The 21,570-nt window shown below is 46.8% G+C and overlaps 1 protein-coding gene across 1 annotated transcript in view; it reads left to right on the forward strand.

Annotated features, from left to right (window-relative positions):
• Positions 1-1,796: 1,796 nt before the first annotated feature.
• Positions 1,797-21,570, forward strand: part of ZYG11B (zyg-11 family member B, cell cycle regulator) — a 29,066-nt gene continuing 9,292 nt past the window's right edge. The window contains exons 1-9 of the mRNA XM_032970644.2: positions 1,797-2,182; positions 11,535-11,700; positions 13,534-13,769; positions 14,555-14,830; positions 16,043-16,309; positions 16,994-17,134; positions 19,405-19,581; positions 20,117-20,181; positions 20,336-20,435. Coding sequence (XP_032826535.1) covers positions 2,180-2,182; positions 11,535-11,700; positions 13,534-13,769; positions 14,555-14,830; positions 16,043-16,309; positions 16,994-17,134; positions 19,405-19,581; positions 20,117-20,181; positions 20,336-20,435 — 1,431 coding nt within the window. The 5' untranslated portion in view covers positions 1,797-2,179. The remainder of the gene's footprint in view (positions 2,183-11,534; positions 11,701-13,533; positions 13,770-14,554; positions 14,831-16,042; positions 16,310-16,993; positions 17,135-19,404; positions 19,582-20,116; positions 20,182-20,335; positions 20,436-21,570) is intronic.

A 21,570-nucleotide genomic window follows, 5' to 3' on the forward strand; every position in this document is an offset into this window, starting at 1 on the left:
GAAGCTCCAGTTGCTGCTGTAACCACTCATCCAACCACCCAACTCGCTCACTCACCCGTCCACTCAAACCCTCACTCAGTCACTCACTCACCCGCCCACCCAAACCCTTACTCACTCACCCATCCATTCATAACTCACTACCTCACTCACTGGCTCACTCATTAATCTACTCACCCATTAAAGGTACACACTAACCCATCCACTCCCTCACCCACTTACTCACTTGCACACTCATTAATCCAATCACTTACTCACTCACCCATCCACACACTTAACCACATCTTCACTTGTAATCACTTTTGTTCCTTCACTCTCGACATGCAATGAATAATTTCACGTCGACTTGTAACGTGGCGCACAGTGAGGAATAAGCCACAAGCTCTGCGGCCCTCTATATATAATGGTGTTAAAATGCCAATTTATGAGAGAATGCACACAAACTCACTATGCGTTGCTGTGGAGCATTCTGGATTTCAGGAAATATAAGCAACGCTCCACAGAAACACGTGAATTAGCCCATCGAGTGTTCCAGACCAATATTCATCAAGGAGGATTTGTTTAAGCAAGCAAACGTTGCCCCAGTTTCGACTTTCTTGGTCTCATCAGAAGAATCAGGCTTGTTGAAGTTGCTGTATTACCTGCTGTTGTTATTGGCAAGAGCCCTCCATATAAACTATGGCTCCCTGTTTAAAAAACATTTTATTTTACCAGGTAAGGACCACTGAGCTTCATAGCTATTTTTCAGCGACTTGGCCACACATGATAGCTCAACTAAGTGGCTTATCACGTGGAAATGCATAGCAGCCAAATACTCTAAAACGTATGTTGATTTTAAATGCGGAGGGAATAACCGGAGGACCAGGAAAAAATCCACGCGACCACAGGAAGCGAGATATGCAGACTCCAATTATACAGGCATCAGGGTCGGGATCGAACCCACAATCTCCTGTATACCAGGCGATGTAGTTAACATCTCGCCACCGTGGCGCAACATTGTACGCAGACGTTATTGGCAAAAGCCCTCGACAAAAGCTCTGAGGCCCTGTACGGATAGTGGGAATATTCGCGGATTATAGGAAGAGTGGGAGGCGGTTGTTTTGCCGCGTTGTGATTGGGCGGCGATGCCGATTCTACTTCGAGTCAATTAACCGGTAGAGCACAACGGATCTTGAGAGATGCTCAAACCCACAGACCCAGACTTTTTAAGTAGAAAAAAATAAGACGTAAATAATAATGCATTAGACTTACACAGAGCTGTACACAGTATTAATAAAAAAGTAAGCATAAAACGTTTATTTATTACATTTTCCAATAATAATAGTGAAAGGATGGCAAGAGCCTGAGTATAAAGTTAAGTGAACACCTTCTGAAATCGGAATGTTTTTTTTATTTAAAGCTTTCGTGAGTGCAGGGATTCATATTCTTGGTTCTTTCGGTAAAGTCACGTAGAAGGGAAACAATAAAATAATAAAAAATATAAAACAAAAAATCTCACGACGTTTCGACTGCAACACAAGCAATCATCATCAGGTGTGAAAACCACAGCAAGAAAAGGTATTGTTTCATATATTTTTATTATTTTATTGTTTCCCTTCTACGTGACTTTACCGAAAGAACCAAGAATATCGGAATGTTTGTTGAACCAGTTTGATTTTTTCAGAAGGCCATTCGCTATCAATAGGCGGCGACCTTTTGTCCACGGATCAATGAAGATTCCCAGCGTTGGGTCCGGCTCGAGCAATAATCGATTACTCGAAGTCGAGTGTACTCTTCCTGGCGCCGATTCCAGCGGAATCGAGCCGATTGGCTTATAAGGGCAGCGCTTCCGTTCGCGGGTCGCGGGCTGCCAGTGGAGTTCATTTAGTTGAGTGGTGGTAGTAGCGCTGCTGCTGCTCTTGTTACTGCAGTTGTGTCTGTGTGGCTGTGACTGCTGCTGCTGGCTTGTCGTGTGCGGACACCGTTTCATTTCACTCGTGGCACGGCCGCTCGATTCGTCTCGCACCTCGAACCCCCCTGCGAGCGCCCCGGCACCGTTTCAAGCCGAGCAGCCCGCCGACCCGGGCGCTCCGTTCGTCGCAGGGCCCCCCTAGGCGAGACCGAGGCTTGGGCCTAGTCGGGGCCGGGTGGAGAAGAAGAGGCGAGGAGAGCTGAAGGCGGAGGCGACGACGAGGAGACGATCATGGTGAGGGTGTCGAGCCACACACGAGCACCTACACTTGGACTTGTGTGTTACATCCGCACACAGGCAGTGGTGACACTGCACCGGCAGACGCACACGGAGGGTCACTGACACGCCACTGATTCGCACATACACTGAGAGGACGTTGATGTACACAGAGCCAACAGTACACGCACAGGTAATGCCAATACGGACACGCAGGCACACTGACGCCACAAAAACAGCTTTGACACAACACTGATTCACACTCGCAGGCACTGAGACGCACACACACAGGCACTGACACAATGATGATACACGGCCACTGACAGTACTGATGAACACACACACACACACTGACCCAAATATGAACACATGAGGCCATGGACTGGTGTAAACACAACCGGCTCAAGTGTAAAACACACGTACACGTAGTACTGTCTACAAACACACGCGCGGGCACAGAGAAATACAGCACACGTGTAACATACGATGTATATGCAGCGCGCTTTGTTGATACGCGTGTCCACGCGTTTTCTTATCGCCTGGCATATGTGACACACGAACTACTGCTACTTGGGTACGACATGCACACTATTGCAACACACTGGAACTAATGCATAGCGCTGTTTCGCAACGCAGTCGTAATAGAAGCCACATGTACACACGAGAACACATCTATACAACACGCACGAATACAGTACTAGACGTACATCACGTGAACGAATTCATCACACTGACACATGCACGCACCAACTCGCCACACACTGACACAGCACACACATATAAAACATTCACCAACTCATCACACACTGACACAGCACACACGAACATAAAACACATTCACCAACTCGTCACACACTGACAGCACACACGAATATAAAACACATTCACCAACTCGTCACACACTGACACAGCACACACGAATATGAAACACATTCACCAACTCGTCACACACTGACAGCACACACGAATATAAAACACATTCACCAACTCGTCACACACTGACACAGCACACACGAATATGAAACACATTCACCAACTCGTTACATACTGACGCAGCACACACGAATATAAAACACATTCACCAACTCGTCACACACTGACACAGCACACACGAATATAAAACACATTCACCAACTCGTCACACACTGACACAGCACACACGAATATAAAACACATTCACCAACTCGTCACACACTGACACAGCACACACGAATATAAAACACATTCACCAACTCGTCACACACTGACACAGCACACACGAATATAAAACACATTCACCAACTCGTTACACACTAACACAGCACACACGAATATAAAACACATTCACCAACTCGTCACACACTGACGCAGCACACTCATATAAAACACATTCACCAACTCGTCACACACTGACACAGCACACACGAATATAAAACACATTCACCAACTCGTCACACACTAACACAGTACACACTAATATAAAACACATTCACCAACTCGTTACACACTGACACAGCACACACGAATATAAAACACATTCACCAACTCGTCACACACTGACACAGCACACACGAATATAAAACACATTCACCAACTCGTCACACACTGACACAGCACACACGAATATAAAACAGATTCACCAACTCGTCACACACTGACACAGCACACACTCATATAAAACACATTCACCAACTCGTTACATACTGACGCAGCACACACGAATATAAAACACATTCACCAACTCGTCACACACTGACAGCACACACGAATATAAAACACATTCACCAACTCGTCACACACTGACACAGCACACACGAATATAAAACACATTCACCAACTCGTCACACACTGACACAGCACACACGAATATAAAACTCATTCACCAACTCGTTACACACTGACGCAGCACACTCATATAAAACACATTCACCAGCTCGTCACACACTGACAGCACACACGATTGCTACACCAAATGCACACACTAACTCATCACACACTGACACAGGACACACACTAATACTATACAAATATACAAAACTAATTCGTACATACGCTAATGCTACATGTAGACAAACATGCATACATCACAGCAATACTCTACGCATACATGTACAACACACACTAGTACCACATACACACGCAAACATATCACAGACATACAACACACTATTCTTAGCTCTTTCGGTAAAGTCACGTAGAAGGGAAACAATAAAATAATAACGTGACTTTACCGAAAGAGCTAAGAATATGAATTACTGCAGTCACGAAAGCTTTAAATAAAAAAATACAACACATTGTTATCATGAAACACTTACGGACAAATAAACCAAATATTTTTTATTTATTAACACGTACAAGTAATGTATTTACGTAACGCACAAACACAATGCAGCACTAATCGCAATAAAAAAACCCTCGATACTCTAATTAATTATACTATGGCCTTACAAGAAACATTTTTTTATAAGCGGCGACGTTTCGGGCAACGACCTTAAACAGAGGGGCTAGAGGGATGGAGTTTATAAGCATGCAATGGGGCCCGATGAGAATGACATTTAAACACGTCTAATGACCAGTTTTTTTATTTCCATATGAATAGTGACACTAATAGTAACTTTGAGTACCACCTAAAACTCTTCAAACATCTAAAATATTACTCATGAAACTGAAGGAAAACATTTTGTGTGCACTATTCATTCGCTGTGGACATGATTGAGGCTCGGAGAACTGAACGATTTGTAGGTGTGCCGCATAACATTTTCTCTGGCAGTAAACTTGTATTAATGCATAGCCGATGAGTTTAAAAATAACGAGGGCTTTTAGTGTCACTGACAGAAAACAAATGTATCGTGTTTTGATCGGTGGGCCTCCAGGAAATACTGAAGGCCAGCTTGTTGTGAAAGGTCAAGATGTTTCTTTCCTTTTCGTGGTGGTGAAAACCTCTTTTAATTTGCATCACCAAACAACACAGAAACTGCCACAGGGCAGTTCCTGATATGCATAAACTACTTTCAATTGTTTAAAATATATCTCGGTGATAGATGCCAAGAAACCAACTCTGTCAGAAGTGAGTACTCGAGTCATTGATTGTTTCATCATCATTAGACCTCTTTTGCCAGGACCAAAATATAATAATAGGGTTTTTCCCCTTTTTTTCTGGCAACAAAACTGAAACCTTTTTACAAGGATTCATGTCTGCATTAACCACAATACCTGCAGTCAAAATGCAAACAAAAAACATACTAAAAGAAAGCCGTCCCTTGGAGTGGACCAATCAGTTTCAAGGACAATGCATATATTATCATAGTATGTTTTTTGTTTGCATTTTGACTACAGGTATTGTGGTTAATGCAGACATGAATCCTTGTAAAAAGGTTTCAGTTTTGTTGCCAGAATAAAGGGGAAAAACCTTATTATCATTGATTGCTGTCCCTGTGTTCGCTCCGTGACGGTGACATGTCGTTGGGTCTTCACGTGAAATCTAGCTGAGTGGCGAGATGTGAGCTTCGCCGAGCGTCCCAAGTCTCAAGGCCTCCTTTTTTGGCTTGCACATTGGGATGTTTGCCCAATTTAATGAGTTTTACATCTGGGAGGATTCATGAAAGTACTGGTCGCGAAAGCCTACGTGTTTAACTGATCTGGGAGGATGCTCAAGTAAGTGGAAAGTTAACTCATGAGGGCATAAACCTCAAATATCCTGATATAATGGCAGAAACCCACTTGCTGTAATTGACTGCATCTAAGATTAAGTCATTGTCATCCATTACATTTATTCAAAGTACTGGATCATAGGCCTGCCCTGACATGCCTCGAATATGTGTGTTCTAAATGTCAGGTGAATTGGCACTTTTCTTGCAACACTCACTCCATCATAGATTCAATAATTAATGTTTTAGGGTCACGATTTAATTGACGAATTTTTTTCACACCAGTTTTTGCCAACTTAATTGCACCATTGGTCATTTATCAAGGCTCGTTTATACAGTTTTAGTAGCCTAAACGTACAAATGTTTTTTTTATTTCTATAAAATTTGTGTAAACGTTAGTCACATCTTACGTGGGCAATTTAATGCATGTATTGCGAATCTTAAGAATAATATTTATTAGTAAATTGTTGCTTAGTTATATGCCTCATGGTAAGAAATCAAACCACTCTGTACAGCCTATAGCAGGGGTGGGGAACGTCCGGCCCGTGGGCCATATAAGGTCCGCGAAATAATTTGGTCTGGCCCTGCCAAGGCAACCACAGGCGGGACTCGAAATTCAATAAATCTCGGAGCAAACCTGGAAAAGCAGTTGCGAGTAGCAACATCATCAATACCAGCTAACATCACACGCCTCGCCAAAGAGAAGCAATTCCAGCCATCGCGTTAGGGGTGAGTTAATTAAATGTTTGACCAAATATAACAGGCTCATTTTTAAGTTGATAATTTTGTATGGCCCGCGAATAATCTTATAAATATCCAAATGGCCCTTGGCAGAAAAAAAGTTCCCCACCCCTGGCCTATAGGAATGCGTTCGTATTGTGAACACCGATTGAAGTGGCATCACTCCGAGGGCTGTACCCCGAGGGTGATAATGCGAGGCTGAAGCAGCAACCGTAATGGGCATTGCTTCGTCTTGCATGTTCACATCTTTCGCACCGTACGTAGCCAACCGTGCTAATCGGAGGTGCGGAATTAGACATCCGTTTGAAAAGTGAGGTTCAAATGTTGGGAACCTATTACTTACATACTTACGTTGTTTTTAAAGCAAAAATCTTGGGTGACCTTCAACAGCAACATAGCCGAAGAATTTGAAATAATCACACCCAAGATGTTGGCAAACACCATGTGGAGGTATGCAACGTTTAGAGGGATTGTAACTCGCGTGGTAAAATCTTTGTACTATCGTATGTGTGTTACCGACATGGCTCAAACTGCTGTCCAGTTGTTTAATAAGATATGACACGATTATAGACACCCTGTATCTGTATTCATTACTAATATAACTCTGAATTCTGGATGAATTAATAGCAGAGCTCCATAACAAACTCGCCTTCTGCTGTCATATCTCCGTCATTGCTTACTCTACTAAGTCTCCGTGCATACGTGCTTGCACTGCACGCAGCACGAAGTTGAGAAGTAACTGAAATCGAAGCCAGCTCGTAAGATGAGAGCGGGGTTTACGTACTCCACGTGGTACCACTGACGGAGCTCCCTCAGTCACGCAGTAACCCGCCTTCTATCAAGTGTTTAGCTTTGGGAGAATCCTGATTCCCAAGGAACAGCAACTTAATCGGGCCGCTTCAGGTGACAGCAGCCTTTGATTCCCCTGAACCTGAGTAACATAAGTTAAACACATTATTTTCTGGGGCTGACTATCGTGTCAGGGCATCAGGCCAGTATTTTGTCCCTGTCTGCATTCAAGCCCCCGGCCCTGTGTCTCTCAGGAGGGTGTCGGCTGGCTGGCTATGTCAGGGCACTGAATTCCACTGAATTTCTTGGGTTCAAACCCAGGGGTGTGCGTGTCTCAAATGGCCGATAGCATATGGGGACACTGAGTCAGCATCTGTGTGGGTTTAGGTTCAAGCCAGGAGGTTTGTGTGTGTGTCTCAGGTGGCTGATTAATTAACTTGTGTGAAAGAGATCATGAAAGAGCAAATTTGTGGAAGATTGTTGTGATTGATAACAATGTTTGTCCGATGTAATGTACACATTACCAGTGGCTGGAATTGCAAGGTTGTTTTACTTTTTTTGACCATAAGCTTTTGAATTTAAATGTAAAATATTTAATTTTATTGTTAACCTTTACAAGGAATGGAATCTTTTTCATACTATATGGTATATCCATGAGGGGGTTTCACTTTACATTCTGTTTGCTTCTTGCTGAAAATGTATATGTTCGTGTCTTCATAAGAACGGCACTGTTCACAATATAGGGCTAAACATAGGATATTTTTTCTTAGTTCGTATGCGAGAGTGTGTGTACTGTTACATAGTGTAATGGTTAGCGTGCTGCGCTACGAACCCGGCGACCCGAGTTTGATTCCTGCTCACGGCCAGCACCAATGACGATTATTTTCACCGGTCCTTGGCCTCCGCTAGGTCAACTCAGGCTCATATGAATACCTGGTATAGTGTATAAACATCGCCACTAGGAAGACAAAGGCGGTCGGTCGTGGTGCTGGCCACCCATCCCCTCGTGGACTGTACCGGCCTTCATCGGTTCTCGCGAACAGTATTTGCTCCAACAGTCTGTTAAGGCTATACGGGTGATCTTTGACCTCGTACTGTTGCGTCTTTATGTTTAGGGTGCAACAATTTTCTCCCCTCACGACTCAAGGTGGTCTTTGGGTTTATTGTGGTGAATGTAGCAGCCTCTTGTGGCTGGGCAGGGTCACGTGAACTCATTCCACACCCAATCCAGTGCATGTATCATAGTCTGATGAATAAAACTTGATGTGGAGCTTTCGTGACTGCAGGAATTAAATAATAGCATACGACGTTTCGATTGCAACACAAGCAGTCATCATCAGGTAAGAATGAATGAGAAAACAAACCTGGTAAACTTAGAAATATAATGCAATACAACACAGAGAGTCGGCTAACATAACAGTCAATACCCTACCTGGTTGGGTACGTTCTTCCAAAGATTGCTAAATTTGAGAGAGAGACAAAACACAGACACGGAGACACATAGACAGACACAAGTGGAGAGATAACACAGAGACACACACACAGAGACACACACAGAGAGAGACACACACATAGGCACACAGAGAAACAACGCCTCTGTGTCGAGGCCTTAAATAGAGTGAGAGGGGGGCAGAGAGAGGTGGGGGCAGAGAGAGAGGCGGGGGGGGGGGTAGATAAATTAGCATGTCAATCAGAGATTTGGAGCTTTTGTGACTGCAGGAAATACTAGACCGACAACACAATGACACAGAGAGAGAGAGAAAACACACTTAAATTTCGATTTAAAGCTTTTGTCACTGCAGGGATTAATCTTCTTGGTTCTTTCGGTAAAGTCACGTAGAATGGAAATAAAATAAAATAATAAAAGAAAACATAATAAAATAAAATTCTCACGACGTTTCGGCCACAACACAAGTAGCCTTCTTCAGGTGAAGGAACAGAACTGTCGGGATGACAGCGCTTCAATGAACACTGCTAAGCTTGGCAGCGTCTTATAAGCTGGGTGGGAGGAGCAGAGCGCCTTGACAAATGAGTTTACATATCAACAGGAGAATTTAGCATTGAAGTAGCTATGTTAAAGTGTTGGATTAGCAGGGTGTTAAAGTCAGAAATTTGCATGTAACTGGGAGATTAGCATGATGTTAGTGTGAGGGATTAGCATGTAACTGGTCACGTAAGTAGCTATGTTAAAGTCAGAGTTTACATATCAACAGAGGCATTTAGTATATTGACGCTAAAGAACTGCAACTACCCAACTATCATACAATAAGCCGATGTGAAAGAACTAAGTATAAACTACATCAATATAATAAATGTACTCAATATATTATTCAATAAGTTGAGCTATTAACATAAAGTAACTGGGTATACACTACACTATATAATGAATACCATATAGTAAACTGATAAAAAAACGAAAATATAAACTACATCAATGATATCAATAAACTCAATATACTCTGCAATCAGCTGAGCTACTAACAATAAGTCATTATACATTACAATTCTATGTCGAAAAAAGTGGCAGTTTATTTTTTCTTTTCAACGTTAGCACCACGGAAAGCGACGAGCTTTGTTCAGACGGACGAGTCCATCTATGCTCGGAACGGAGGAGGGGGGAGAAACAGCCACGATGCGCTGCTCTGTCCTGTGTTGCGTTACAACTATGTTATAAACTAGACTACTATACATTACAATGTTATACCTTCCAATCTAAACTACATTATATAATATCGTATACAAATCCCAATGTAAGCTCTGACATTATGCATTATATTGATATGTCTCCAACTAAACATTTTTCTACATTACACGACTATACACCATAATATACACTGCCATAGACAAAAAAACACACTTAATCAAACAAACTTAGCAAAATTTGGAAATGTAATGCAATGCAACACAGAGAGTCGGTCAACACACAATTAACGCATAGCCTGGTTGATTACGTTCTTCCAAAGATTGCTAAATTAGAAGTTAAGTGTGAAATTTGAGAGAGAGACAAAACACAGACACGGAGACACAAAGACAGACACACAAGCAGAGACAACACAGAGAGAGAGAAAATAAACTTAAAACCTCCCCGTAGAGATGGTTCAAACTTGATTTGGAGCTTTCGTGACTGCAGGAATTACTCTTTGATTCTTTCGGTAAAGTCACGTAGAAAGAAAATCAATTGATAGATTCCAAAATCAACCTTCACATTCAGAGCATAATATATTTATCTATATATGTATGTGTCCAGACAATGGTCCGTGTACTATTGTACGTGTATGCATTCTATTGTGTGATTGTGAATTTTATTGTGTGTGCATTCTGTTGTGTTTCGTGTGTTCTGTTGTGTGCGTACTAGTGTGTATGTATTATATTGTGTGCTTATATATTCTATTGTGTATGGTGTGCATGTTCTGTGTGTGCATATTCTGTTGTGTGTGTGTGTGTTTATATATGTACTCTTGCCTTTTGACCAAACCTCCCTGCGTGCATCAAATTTAATCAGATCGTCGAAACTAAATGGAGTTACACTTGGTTAATACTTAGATGGGGGGCGACTTGGAAATCCCAAGTGTTGTGAATTTGCAAGGTGGCCAGGAAATGGAAATACAACAAGGAATTCTTGAATCCATCTGTGTGGAGCTTTGAATGTACGTCAGGATTCTCAGGGCACTCCAGATTCCTCCTACATGCCAAACACTCATGAATGCAACTATCAGAACATGCCATTACAAGACCATACTGAAAGTAAAGTACTTTACGAAGACTCAACGAAGCTTTCCTGTGTAAAAGAAAGGCACTTATTATTTAATGTTATTTTGTATGTGTGTGCATGAGTTGGGAGCTTTCGTGCAGTGGTTAGCGCACTGCGATACAGTTGAGTTTATTTTTAACTACCCTTTGAGCCAAGAAGCTCTTAAATTGGGTTTCATCGGCAACCCGAGTTCAATTCTCGCTCACGGCTAACACCAGTGACGACTATCTTAATCGGTCCTGGGCCTCACCTTGGTCGACTCGTCCTTAAATGAGTACCTGATGCGGTGTGTAAACATCGGCACTCTGCGGGCAAAGGCGGCCGGGCATGATGCTTACCACCCACCTCCTTACAAGCCATGTTGGCCTTCATAGCCACTCGCTAACAACATTCTTGCTGTAAAGCTACATGGGGGATCTTTGTGTACTATTACGTGCTATTGCTTGTGTGTGTTTGTGTGCAGGATGAGGGCAGCCCAGAGTCACTGCTGGACCTGTGCCTCGGCTCCTTGTGCTGGAACCTTGAGAGCATGTGCACCACGGCTCCCGACGGCTTGCTGTGCCTGCGGGAGCACGTCGTCTTCCCGCAGGAGCTCGCCGATCGGCTGCTTAAGAAGCTCGCCCTGGCCGGTAGTCACAGCGCATTTACTCCGCCGCCCCTGCCCCTCTCCCACGCAGAGACTGCCATTGAGTTTGTGTGTGTGTGCGCTCGTGTGCACGTGTGTGTAAGTATGTACGGGCGTGGTGTTGGCCACCCACCCCCTCCTGTGCCATGCTGGCCTTCATAGTTGCTCATTAACAGCACTTACCCCAACTGTCTGTTAAGGCTATACAGGGGATTTTAGCTTTGTCTTTGGAGCAGCAGTGCAGTGGTTAGCACACTATGCTACAAACCTGACGACTCGAGTTTGATTCCCGCTCATGACTAAGAATAGTGGTGAATATTTGAACTGGTCCTGGACCTCCCTTCGGTCAGCTCATGTTTAATTAGTATTTGGTGCAGTGTATATACATCAGCATTGGGGAGACAAAGATGGCCAGCTGTGGTGCTGACCACGCCACACCCTCGTGCACCGTGCGTGTTGCCCTTAATAGGTGCTCGCTAACAGCACCTGACCCAGCAGTGTGTAAGACTATGTGGGGGATCTTCGTTTTTCTGGTGATTATTTAGCGAATGCAATGTCCCGAAGCCAAGCGGTTGCTTCCGGTCCTGCTGTGTTGAGGGTGAGTAGGCCTCCACTAAGTTTGTGGATTGGGCAGACTTCTAGGATATGGTACATAGTGGGCTCGCTCTTCTGTCCCATCGGTGGAGGGGAGGGAGGCATGGGCCGTGACCAGTCCTGAACCTGTTGAGGGTGGACCACTTCATCCTGGGGAGGTTGAAACCGGGGGACTGTTGTGTGGGGGTAGTAATGAGGTCCTTATTTTCCAGGTCTAGTGACTCCCTGGGGAGAAGTGATGTAGTGGTAATCGTTCAATTATGATCCCAGTGACCTGGGTTAAATTCCTGGCCATGCACAGTGAGTGGCTTGGTCCTATTCTGGGACTTCCATGAGCCCCACGTATCATTCACAAACGTCAGCACTTGAGAGACAAAGGTAGTCGGGCCCGTGGTGCTTGACCATACCACCTCCCGGTGTGCTGCTGCCGAGTGGGTGCTGGTTAATGGCACTCCTTACTACGGCTCATTGGGCCACACGTGAAGAGCCGTGTTCACAGCGAGCAATGTGCAGGCATCGTCACCGCCTTATTAACACGGCACGATGACAGCGGAATGAAAGAGCTAACGTCAGGATCGTAGGGCGGTGTCGTCCCGCCCACCCTCTCCGCTGCTCTCTTCTGCATTGAAGAAGAAGCCTTTGCATGGGATGTTAGCTTGCTGTGCGTGTCTCCGTCACTTGGCAGTGTCAGTGCGGAGGGTGTTAATTTGTTGTCTATTTCCCTGCACCCCTGCTAGCGGGGCTATTTTTGAATCGTGCTATGAAACCATCTGGCACGATCCCAGCCTGGGCATGCGCCTCTTTCTCTCCACCGTCCCTCGAGCCATCTCCCCTGTGCTCCAAGGACAATTTGATTTGTAATGATGTGTTATATTTACCACAAATCATGGGCTTTCTACACAAGTGTGTCTTCTCCAGTTTGTGTAGGTGACCCCCTGCTGTAATAAGTACGCATGTGTGTGTGTGTGTGTGAACAATTCTCACTCTCGGCTCACAGTGGTGAATATTTTAACCGTTTATGGTCTTTCCCGAGGTCAACTCGGCCTTTAACGAGTACCTGGTATGGTCTGTAAACATCTGCAAGTGTGAGACAAACACGGCCGGGCGTGGTGTTGTCCACCCACCCCCCTCGTGTACCGTGTGCCGGCCTTCAGAGGTGCTCGCTTAACAGAACTTGCCCCAACAGTCTGTTTAAGGCTATACGGGGGGGGGGGGGGGACCTTTATCTTTGTGAACGATGCAGACCAGCTGACGGACCACACGGTGGCGGTGTTCCGGAACACGCGTGCCCTGCGCGTGCGACGTGCGTGCGTGCGCTCGGCGCGCCTCTCGGCGCAGGCGTTCGAGCGGTCGCTGGCGCGGCACCCGCTCGTGGAGCTGGACGCTCGCGGCGTCAACGCCGACATTACCGTCATGGACGTGGTGCGCGCGCTTACGGGCGCCCGCCGCGGCTACACCCAGCCTCCGGCGTACAACCAGGTACGACGATCAGTGTGATATCATTACTGTTTGGTTCTTTCGGTAAAGGCACGTAGGTATAAATATATAAGAAAAAATAATATATTAAAAGTAATATTTTTTGTGTTTTATTTTTATACCCACGTGACTTTACCGAAAGAACCAAAGAGTATGGATTCCTGCAGTCACGAACGCTTCAAATCAAGAGTGTGATATCACTCGCATACACCCAGCCTCCCCTATACAGCGAGGTACGGCGAGCAGTGTGATATCACTGGTATACACCCAGACTCCAGCGTCCAAGCAGGTACGATGGCCAGTATGATATTACAGTAATTCCTCATGTAACGTGGTAGATGCGTTCCTGAGAATTTGTGTTAAGCGAGGAATTACTGTACTGAATCACATTTGCACTCTAAAATCAGCCTGCAGTCATTCCATGGCAGGAATTTTATTGTTGTATATATATTTTATTGTTTCCCTTCAACGTGACTTTACCGAAAGAACCAAGAATATGAATCACTGCAGTCACGAAAGCTTTAAATCAAAATTTAACTGAGATGAGGTTACGCCGCCGCGCACTGTATCCTTCTGCAAACTAAAACATTCATCATCGACCGCTTAGAAACCGCGTTTTAACGGTGCGCATTTCCGCATTGTGCAAAAAGTGTTCCCGAATGGAAGAGCCGCGATTTCATAGGGAAAACGCGTTGTGTGAAAACACATTGAGCGAAGACCTGCCATGCTCTGCATCCCCGTGCCCCCTCCCTCCCCCCCCCCCCCCCCCCCGCTTTCCACACTCTCAGACGCTGGAGCGCCTGGCTGTGGACGGCATGACGCTCTCGCTGGAGGAGCCATACGAGCTGTGCCTGGGCTCGCTGCGCGCACTTCGCTGCCTCAGCGTGCGCAACGTGCTCTTCTTCACGGAGGACTTGCGCGAGGTGGCACAGCTGCCCTGCCTCGAGTCGCTCGACATCTCCAACACGTGCGTCACGGAGCTGTGGCCGCTGAGCGCCTGCGCCCCGCGCCTGCGCTCCCTCTCCATGTACCACCTCAAGCGGTTGCGCATGACCACGTCGCAGGTGCGGGCACGAGCACGAACGAGTACACGCGCATGTGTGCACGCGCTCGGCCACGCTATCGGGCACGAGCGTGCAAACGCACGCTATCGAGCACGCGAGCACGCATGAGCGTGCAAACACACTCGCACAATCAAATCACAATGGCACAGGATCAAGCGAGTACATCCGAGCAACATGATTACGTGAGCAGGCACTCGAGCACACATGAGCATGTGCACATGAGCACGCCAGCGCACGAGCGTGCAAGCACACTCGCGCATGCGTGCACACTCACGTGCACACTCACGTGCACACTCAAGTGAGAATACTTTTATGTGCGCATGCACACACACGCACGCTTTAACCTGCCCAGGCATTTGCACGCACAAACATGGCCATAGTACAACAGCAGTTGCCGTACTCTACCAAGGCAGTTACGTCACCGTGGTGCTTGAAGAGCAAGAGATTGATGTTTCACTCCACATTGTTACATTTTAAATTGCTATTCATAGATGATTCATTTTGCATCTGGCCAAGTAATGATCTGGTCAGATTTGTGAAAGCTTTTAATGATCATTGCTTCAGCTCACCACTGAGATGAAGAACAATCCTCACAAGGAAGATGATGCTTACATACATTGTATGGTATTGTAATTTTACTTCCCTTTAAAAATGGTGAACATAAACATTTGAAAGTTCACATTTCTATAAATAAATTAATATTATACGGTGCCCATTTCCACGCAACTGTAAAGGCAGGCAACTCACTCGCGTGTACACAGTGCGGCAGACAAAGGCAGGCTGAGAGGGAGAGCGGCAACGCGAGGGGGCGACTTTCGCGCTCCTCTCACGATCCACGCCGCTCACGTGCACTCCCGGTACGGTGCTCCTTGTCAGCTCGCGGTGCCCTACGGCCGCCAATATTCCAAACGCAGCCCCGCCAATCTCAAACAGCACTCCATTAAATTTATCACGAATACACAAAACCGCAATTGATTTAAAACCCGCGAACATTCGGGGTTTGCCGTATCGGCTGCGGAAACCTGCGTGTTTATTTAAGTTGCGTTTTTTTTTTAAGAGCGATTTTGAGCGAGCGACGGGAGTTCACCGTGAGGGTGCCCCCCTGGAGTTTGGACAACCGTGAAACTACCCGACATCTGCGGACAAAGAGCTTCACAGCCCATCGGATTTCTCCAGGATTTAATGAAAGATTCCGATTTGTGAATACTGCAGGTGTTGGAGGTGCTGGAGGAACTGGCAGAGCTGAGGCACCTGGACATCTCGGACGACAAGCAGTTCACGTCGGACGTGGCGTCGCGCCTGCTAACGCGCACGCACGCACTGCCACACCTCGTCTCGCTGGACATGTCGGGCCGCGCCGGCATCGCGGACGACGCGCTGCTCGCGTTCCGCCACGCGCACCCCGGCATGCACTTCCTGGGGCTGCTCGCCACCGACGCCGGATACGCGCCCTTCCTGTCTGGGGATGGCACGCTCAAGGTGTGCCACGCTCACGCTCTCCTCTCTCGCTCCAGTGTGCCCGTTTACCTGTCTGGTTCTTTGTCTATTTGGCTATGTGTGTGTGTGTGTGTTAGACCGTTTCTCTGTCTGCCTGTGTCTGGTTCTTTCTCTGTCTGTCTGGTTCTGTCTCTGTCTGTGTCTAGTTATTTATCTGCCTGCATCTCGTACTCTGTATGTGTGTCGATTTCCCCATCTGTTTCTTGTGTGTTTTTTTTCTGTCTGCCTTTGTTTCTCTGTGTCTCTTCGTCTGGGTGTTTGTTTCTCCCTGTATGTTTCTCTGTCTGTCTGTGTAGCACCCCCAGTGGCAGCTATCCCTGTGCGGAACAAGGTTAACTTGCACCGACCTGCAAGTGGGCAATAATCAGCCAGATAATTGCTATGTGCAATCGGAATTGAGTAATTTGTAATGTGCAATTCTATTTGAGTATTTTGTTCCGCTATCTGTTTCACTCTCTGCCTGTGTCTCTTACTGTATTTCGGTGTCTGCATGTTTGTGTCTGTTTCTGCATCTCTCTTGCTGTGTGTCAGTCATCGGGCTGAGCTTATAATTGTTTCCCTCAGTTGTGTGTCAGGGTCGTAGTCTGCCTGTCCAGAGTTTTTCTCTGTCCCCGGCTGGCTGTTTTTTTTCAATGATGGGAGTGATTGGTTTTGTTTTGCCTTCAGGTGACAGGAGAAGCCAATGAAAACCAGATAACGGAAGCTCTACGCCGCTACGGGGACCGCGCATTCTTCATCAGGGAAGCGCTTTACCACCTCTTCAGTCGCACGCCAAACCTCAACCAACCTCGCCCAGACCTGCTCAAGGTGACCGCACAAAGACAAAGATCCCCCGCATAGCCTTTAGCATACTATTGGAGCGGGCATTTTTAGCGAGTACCTAATGAAGGCCAGCACGGCATGTGGCCCGACCACCTTTGTCTCCCCAATGCTGATGTTTACATACGTCACCAGGTACTCATTTGAGGCTAAGTCGACCCTGGGGAGACCCAGGATGGGTTAACATATTCGCCACTGTTATTAGTCATGAGCGGAGATTGAACTCAAGTTGCCAGCTTCGTAGCGCAGTGCCCTAACCAGTGCACTACAGCTCCCCATATAAGAACAACAGCTGCCATTCACCACTTAGTGTTGGTTACGTCACCATAGTGCTGGTGCCAAGCTAGGTGGACGTTGAGGCCACGTGAAGTGTCGAAGGCTCACCGGCAGGAGTTCAGAGGACATATCCAGGTTCCACGGGTTGACTGACTGAGATCACTGACACTTCCACCGATTGTGCTCTTCACTGTCACACCTCGCTGTTTTATCCTCCCGGCGCTCCACTCGTCATTGTGAGCGTCGCTCCTCTGCCCTCCAATGTTGTTGGAGGGCGACTGCCTCCAACTACCCTGTAGCGTCCTCCTTCACGAGCCTCCTCCATAGAGGCCGATCTGAACACCCCTGGTTCCGGTCATCGGCAAGTCCACTCATCTGTACATCCTCGTGTACCACATCAGCCCATTTCTTCTCCAGCCTGAGCCACGCCTGTGCTGCGCTCCGCATATGTCGTGCACACCCACGACTAAAACCTCCCCGTGAACACTTGCCTAGGTAAACATTTCAGGCTTTGGGTCTTCATTACAATAACGACGTCAGTTTTTACAAACCAATGTTATTAAAAATAGCATTTTTAGGTTGTGCCATGTAATGACTCTGGTCAAGTTTCTGTTGTAAGACCCTCCACCACCTGACACAGCCAAACAAATTAAATCGACACAGTGAAAATGTACGCATTAAACGCTTGTACATGTGACAGTACGTTTTAAGTTGGCTATGTTTGGTGGTGGAGGGTTTTCCGACAGAAAATGTGGCCAGGTCTGTATGTGGCCTCACACAAAAATCATTCGTGACTTGTGGCATTTTGAGTTGGTGCTTTGCAGCTCCTTCTCTCGGGTGTCGGTGTCAATACAAACTCGGGGGGCCGGCGGCGTAGCCGGGCAAGGTGGTGCTCGTCCATTAGCCACCGTCTCGCCGGCACGGTCGGTGGATCAGGAAGAGCTCACCATGTGCTTGAGCCTTACAGGTTCAGTTTATCACCTTGAAACGACGAGAGTTCTGACTTCTCCTCTGTAGGGATTTTAACGGCCTGCCTACCCACATTAGGATACCCTGCGGATGCCGCCTCCTCGCACGTGCAAAATTATGGACTCTTGCTGGGAAAAAAAAATATTCTTGAGACTCAGCTGAGGCTTTTAAGGGGCAATAAAACAAGTTTCTATGCAGTTGTATGAAAGTTGCGGAGACGTCAACATTAATGTCCCCCATCCTTGTCCTGTGCATCAATGTTGCTTCTGGGACTGTTGTCAATGGGGACAATGAGCGTCAAATTCCGAGTTGTCGGAACAATTCAGAAGCTGCGCTGTGACACTGGCACACGTGGCGATTTTAGTAGCATCCATCACTATGTGCTCTCTCACATGCACTCATAGATGTTGTATATTTGTGTGCGTGTTTGCGTGTGTGCATGTGGAGAGGGGGAGCGTTCATGTCGCGGTTAGCACGCTGCGCTTTGAACCTGGCGACATGAGTTTGATTCCCACTCACGGCCAGTGACGATGATCTGAAGCGGTCCTGGGAATCCCCTAGGTCGAGTCTGCCTCGAATGAGTACCCGGTACGGTGTGTAAACATCGCCACTCAGGAGTGGTGATGGCCACCCACCCCCTCATGTGTTGGCTTTCATAGGTGCTCGCTAAAAGCACTTGCCCCAGCAGTCTGTTAAGAGTGTAGTGGTTCATATTCTTAGTTCTTTCGGTAAATTCACGTTGAAGGGAAACAATAAAATAATAAAATATATATAAAACAATAAAAATTCTCACGACGTTTCGACCATAACACAAACAAACGGTCGTCATCAGGTGTAGTGGTTCCAGTCATACCACCTCCTGATGTGCTGTTGCGCTGCCGTGAGTGGGTGCTGGCACTCCTTACTAACAACTGCGTTCACAGCGGTGGTATTAAACGCTGCACGGGGTGTGGGTGGTGCTCTGTTTGCCCCCACGTGTGTGTACGCACCTGTCTGTGTATGCGTACGTACAGCTGGTGGCGGACGGGATGCAGAGCCACAGCAAGAACCTGGCAGTGCAGATCGCGGCGAGTGCCTGCGTCTTCAACCTGAGCAAGCAGGAGCTGGCGGCCGCCATGCCCGTGCGCCTGCTGTCCCGCGTGGTCGCTCACACGCTCGCCGCCATGACGCAGTTCCCCAACCACCAGCAGGTAGGGGGTGTGTATGTGTGTGTGACGATTGTTTTAACCGGTCCTGGGCTTCCCCATGGTCGACTCGACCTCAAAATTAGTCCCTGGTGTGGTGTGTAAACATTGCCACTAGGGTGACAAAGGCGGCTGGGCGTGATGTTGGTCACCCACCTCCTCTTATGCCATGCCGGCCTTCATAGGTGCTCACTTAATAGCACTTGCCCCAACAGTCTGGTAAAGGCTATATGGGGGATATTTGTCTTTGTGGGAGCGGCAGTGTAGTAGTTAGCGTGCTGCGCTATGAACCCAGCGACCCGAGTTTGATTCCCGCTCATGGCCAGCACGAGTGGCGATTATCTGGATCGATCCTGGGCCTCCCCTTGTTTGACTCTGCCTTAAATTAATACTTGGTGCGGTGTGTAAACATCAACACCCACCTCCCTCCATGTGCCGTGCCGGCCTTCATAGGCGCTCGATGACAGCACTTGCCCCAAGAGTCTGTTCAAGGGCTACACGGGGGATATCTGTCTTTTGCTTTGTGTGCGCGTGTGTGCAGCTGCAGAAAAATTGTCTCCTCTCGCTGTGCAGTGACCGCATCCTTCAGGACGTGCCCTTTGATCGGTGGGGGCGCTCACCCATGCGCGCACGCACGCACACGCACACACTCGCGTCGCACACATGGACGGCGTGTGTTATCGCGTCTCACATACGAACACACGTTGATGGTATGTTTTGTGTGCGCTGTGTGTGTGTGTGTGTGCGGGATGTGACACAGGTTTCAGGCAGCAAAGTTGGTGATGCAGTGGCTGTGCAACCACGATGACCAGAACATGCAACGCATGGCGGTCGCCATTATATCCATCCTGGCTGCGAAGGTTCCTCACGCAACTGCGCAGCCAAACGCATCCACACGCAACCACGCAAGCACATACAAGCACAGGCAGCCATGCAAGCACTTTCAAGCATTTGTAACTACACGCAAAGCACACGTAATCACTCGCAACCACACGTTCGCACCCGAAACCTGCAATCGCATGCAACCACATGCAACCAGATGAAAGCACTTGCAACCACGTGCAGGCATATGAAAGCACCTGCATGTTTGGGCCAATGAGCTTGCCCCGTTGTGCACGTGTGTGTAACCCCAGCTGTACACACGGACGTGAACTTGCGCGATGAATAGCTCGCTTAACAAATTTCTCCATTCAACACGAGCACACAGTTCCAGTGTGTTAGTTATATCTATGAAAAGGAGCAACGTTTAATCCGTGAGCCCATGGGACTTCCATGCTGATGCTACCTCAAACAAGGCAACCGTCGACTGGTTTAACTTCACTGAGTCTCATCGACAAGCTGAAGCCTCCTTTTACTGACTTCACGGGCTACCCCAAAATGTGGGTAGGAGACGTGAATGTACGACGTGGTGCTAAATTCGCTGAGACCCAAATTGAGAAATGTCTACGTGAACGGCTTTCAAGCAAGATGCAACATTTAGAAATGCTGGAAACAAGTTGCATATCCGTTGTACGTTGTGTTGTTTGTCGAGTCTAAAGATTTATAAAAGGTCTCGAATGGCATGATAACAGCCTCCGTCACTGGGAAACATTCATGTGGAAAGCCCCTTAGATGTAAGCCACAACTTTTGTGTTGTCTTCTTTATTTCTTTACGTTTTCGAGCCAGCTGGCCAGAATTGTGCAAAACCTCGCCCACTTTTCACTCGGGAAACTGGAGAGAACAGATCAAGTGTTTCTAACCTTGCATTATATATGAACAAAAGCATGTTTAAGAGTTGCAGTTAAGAGACAACCAACGTATACATACAATAATTGTTTTATTAAAATACAATATTTAAACACTTAAAATATCATCACAAGAATCCCACTGCACTTCTTTCAATTTATGCCAGAACACATTTCTAATTCTGCGTAGACCTAATTTCTGTCAAAATGTCGTGTATGTGGTGTGTGTGGGTTTTCTAAATATGGCACGTCTAGTGCTTAACACAAAAC

Source organism: Petromyzon marinus, chromosome 44, assembly GCF_048934315.1.
Source record: "Petromyzon marinus isolate PM22_M1 ecotype Great Lakes invasive population chromosome 44, UKy_Petmar_22M1.pri1.0, whole genome shotgun sequence".
Classification (NCBI taxonomy): Eukaryota; Metazoa; Chordata; class Hyperoartia; order Petromyzontiformes; family Petromyzontidae; genus Petromyzon; species Petromyzon marinus.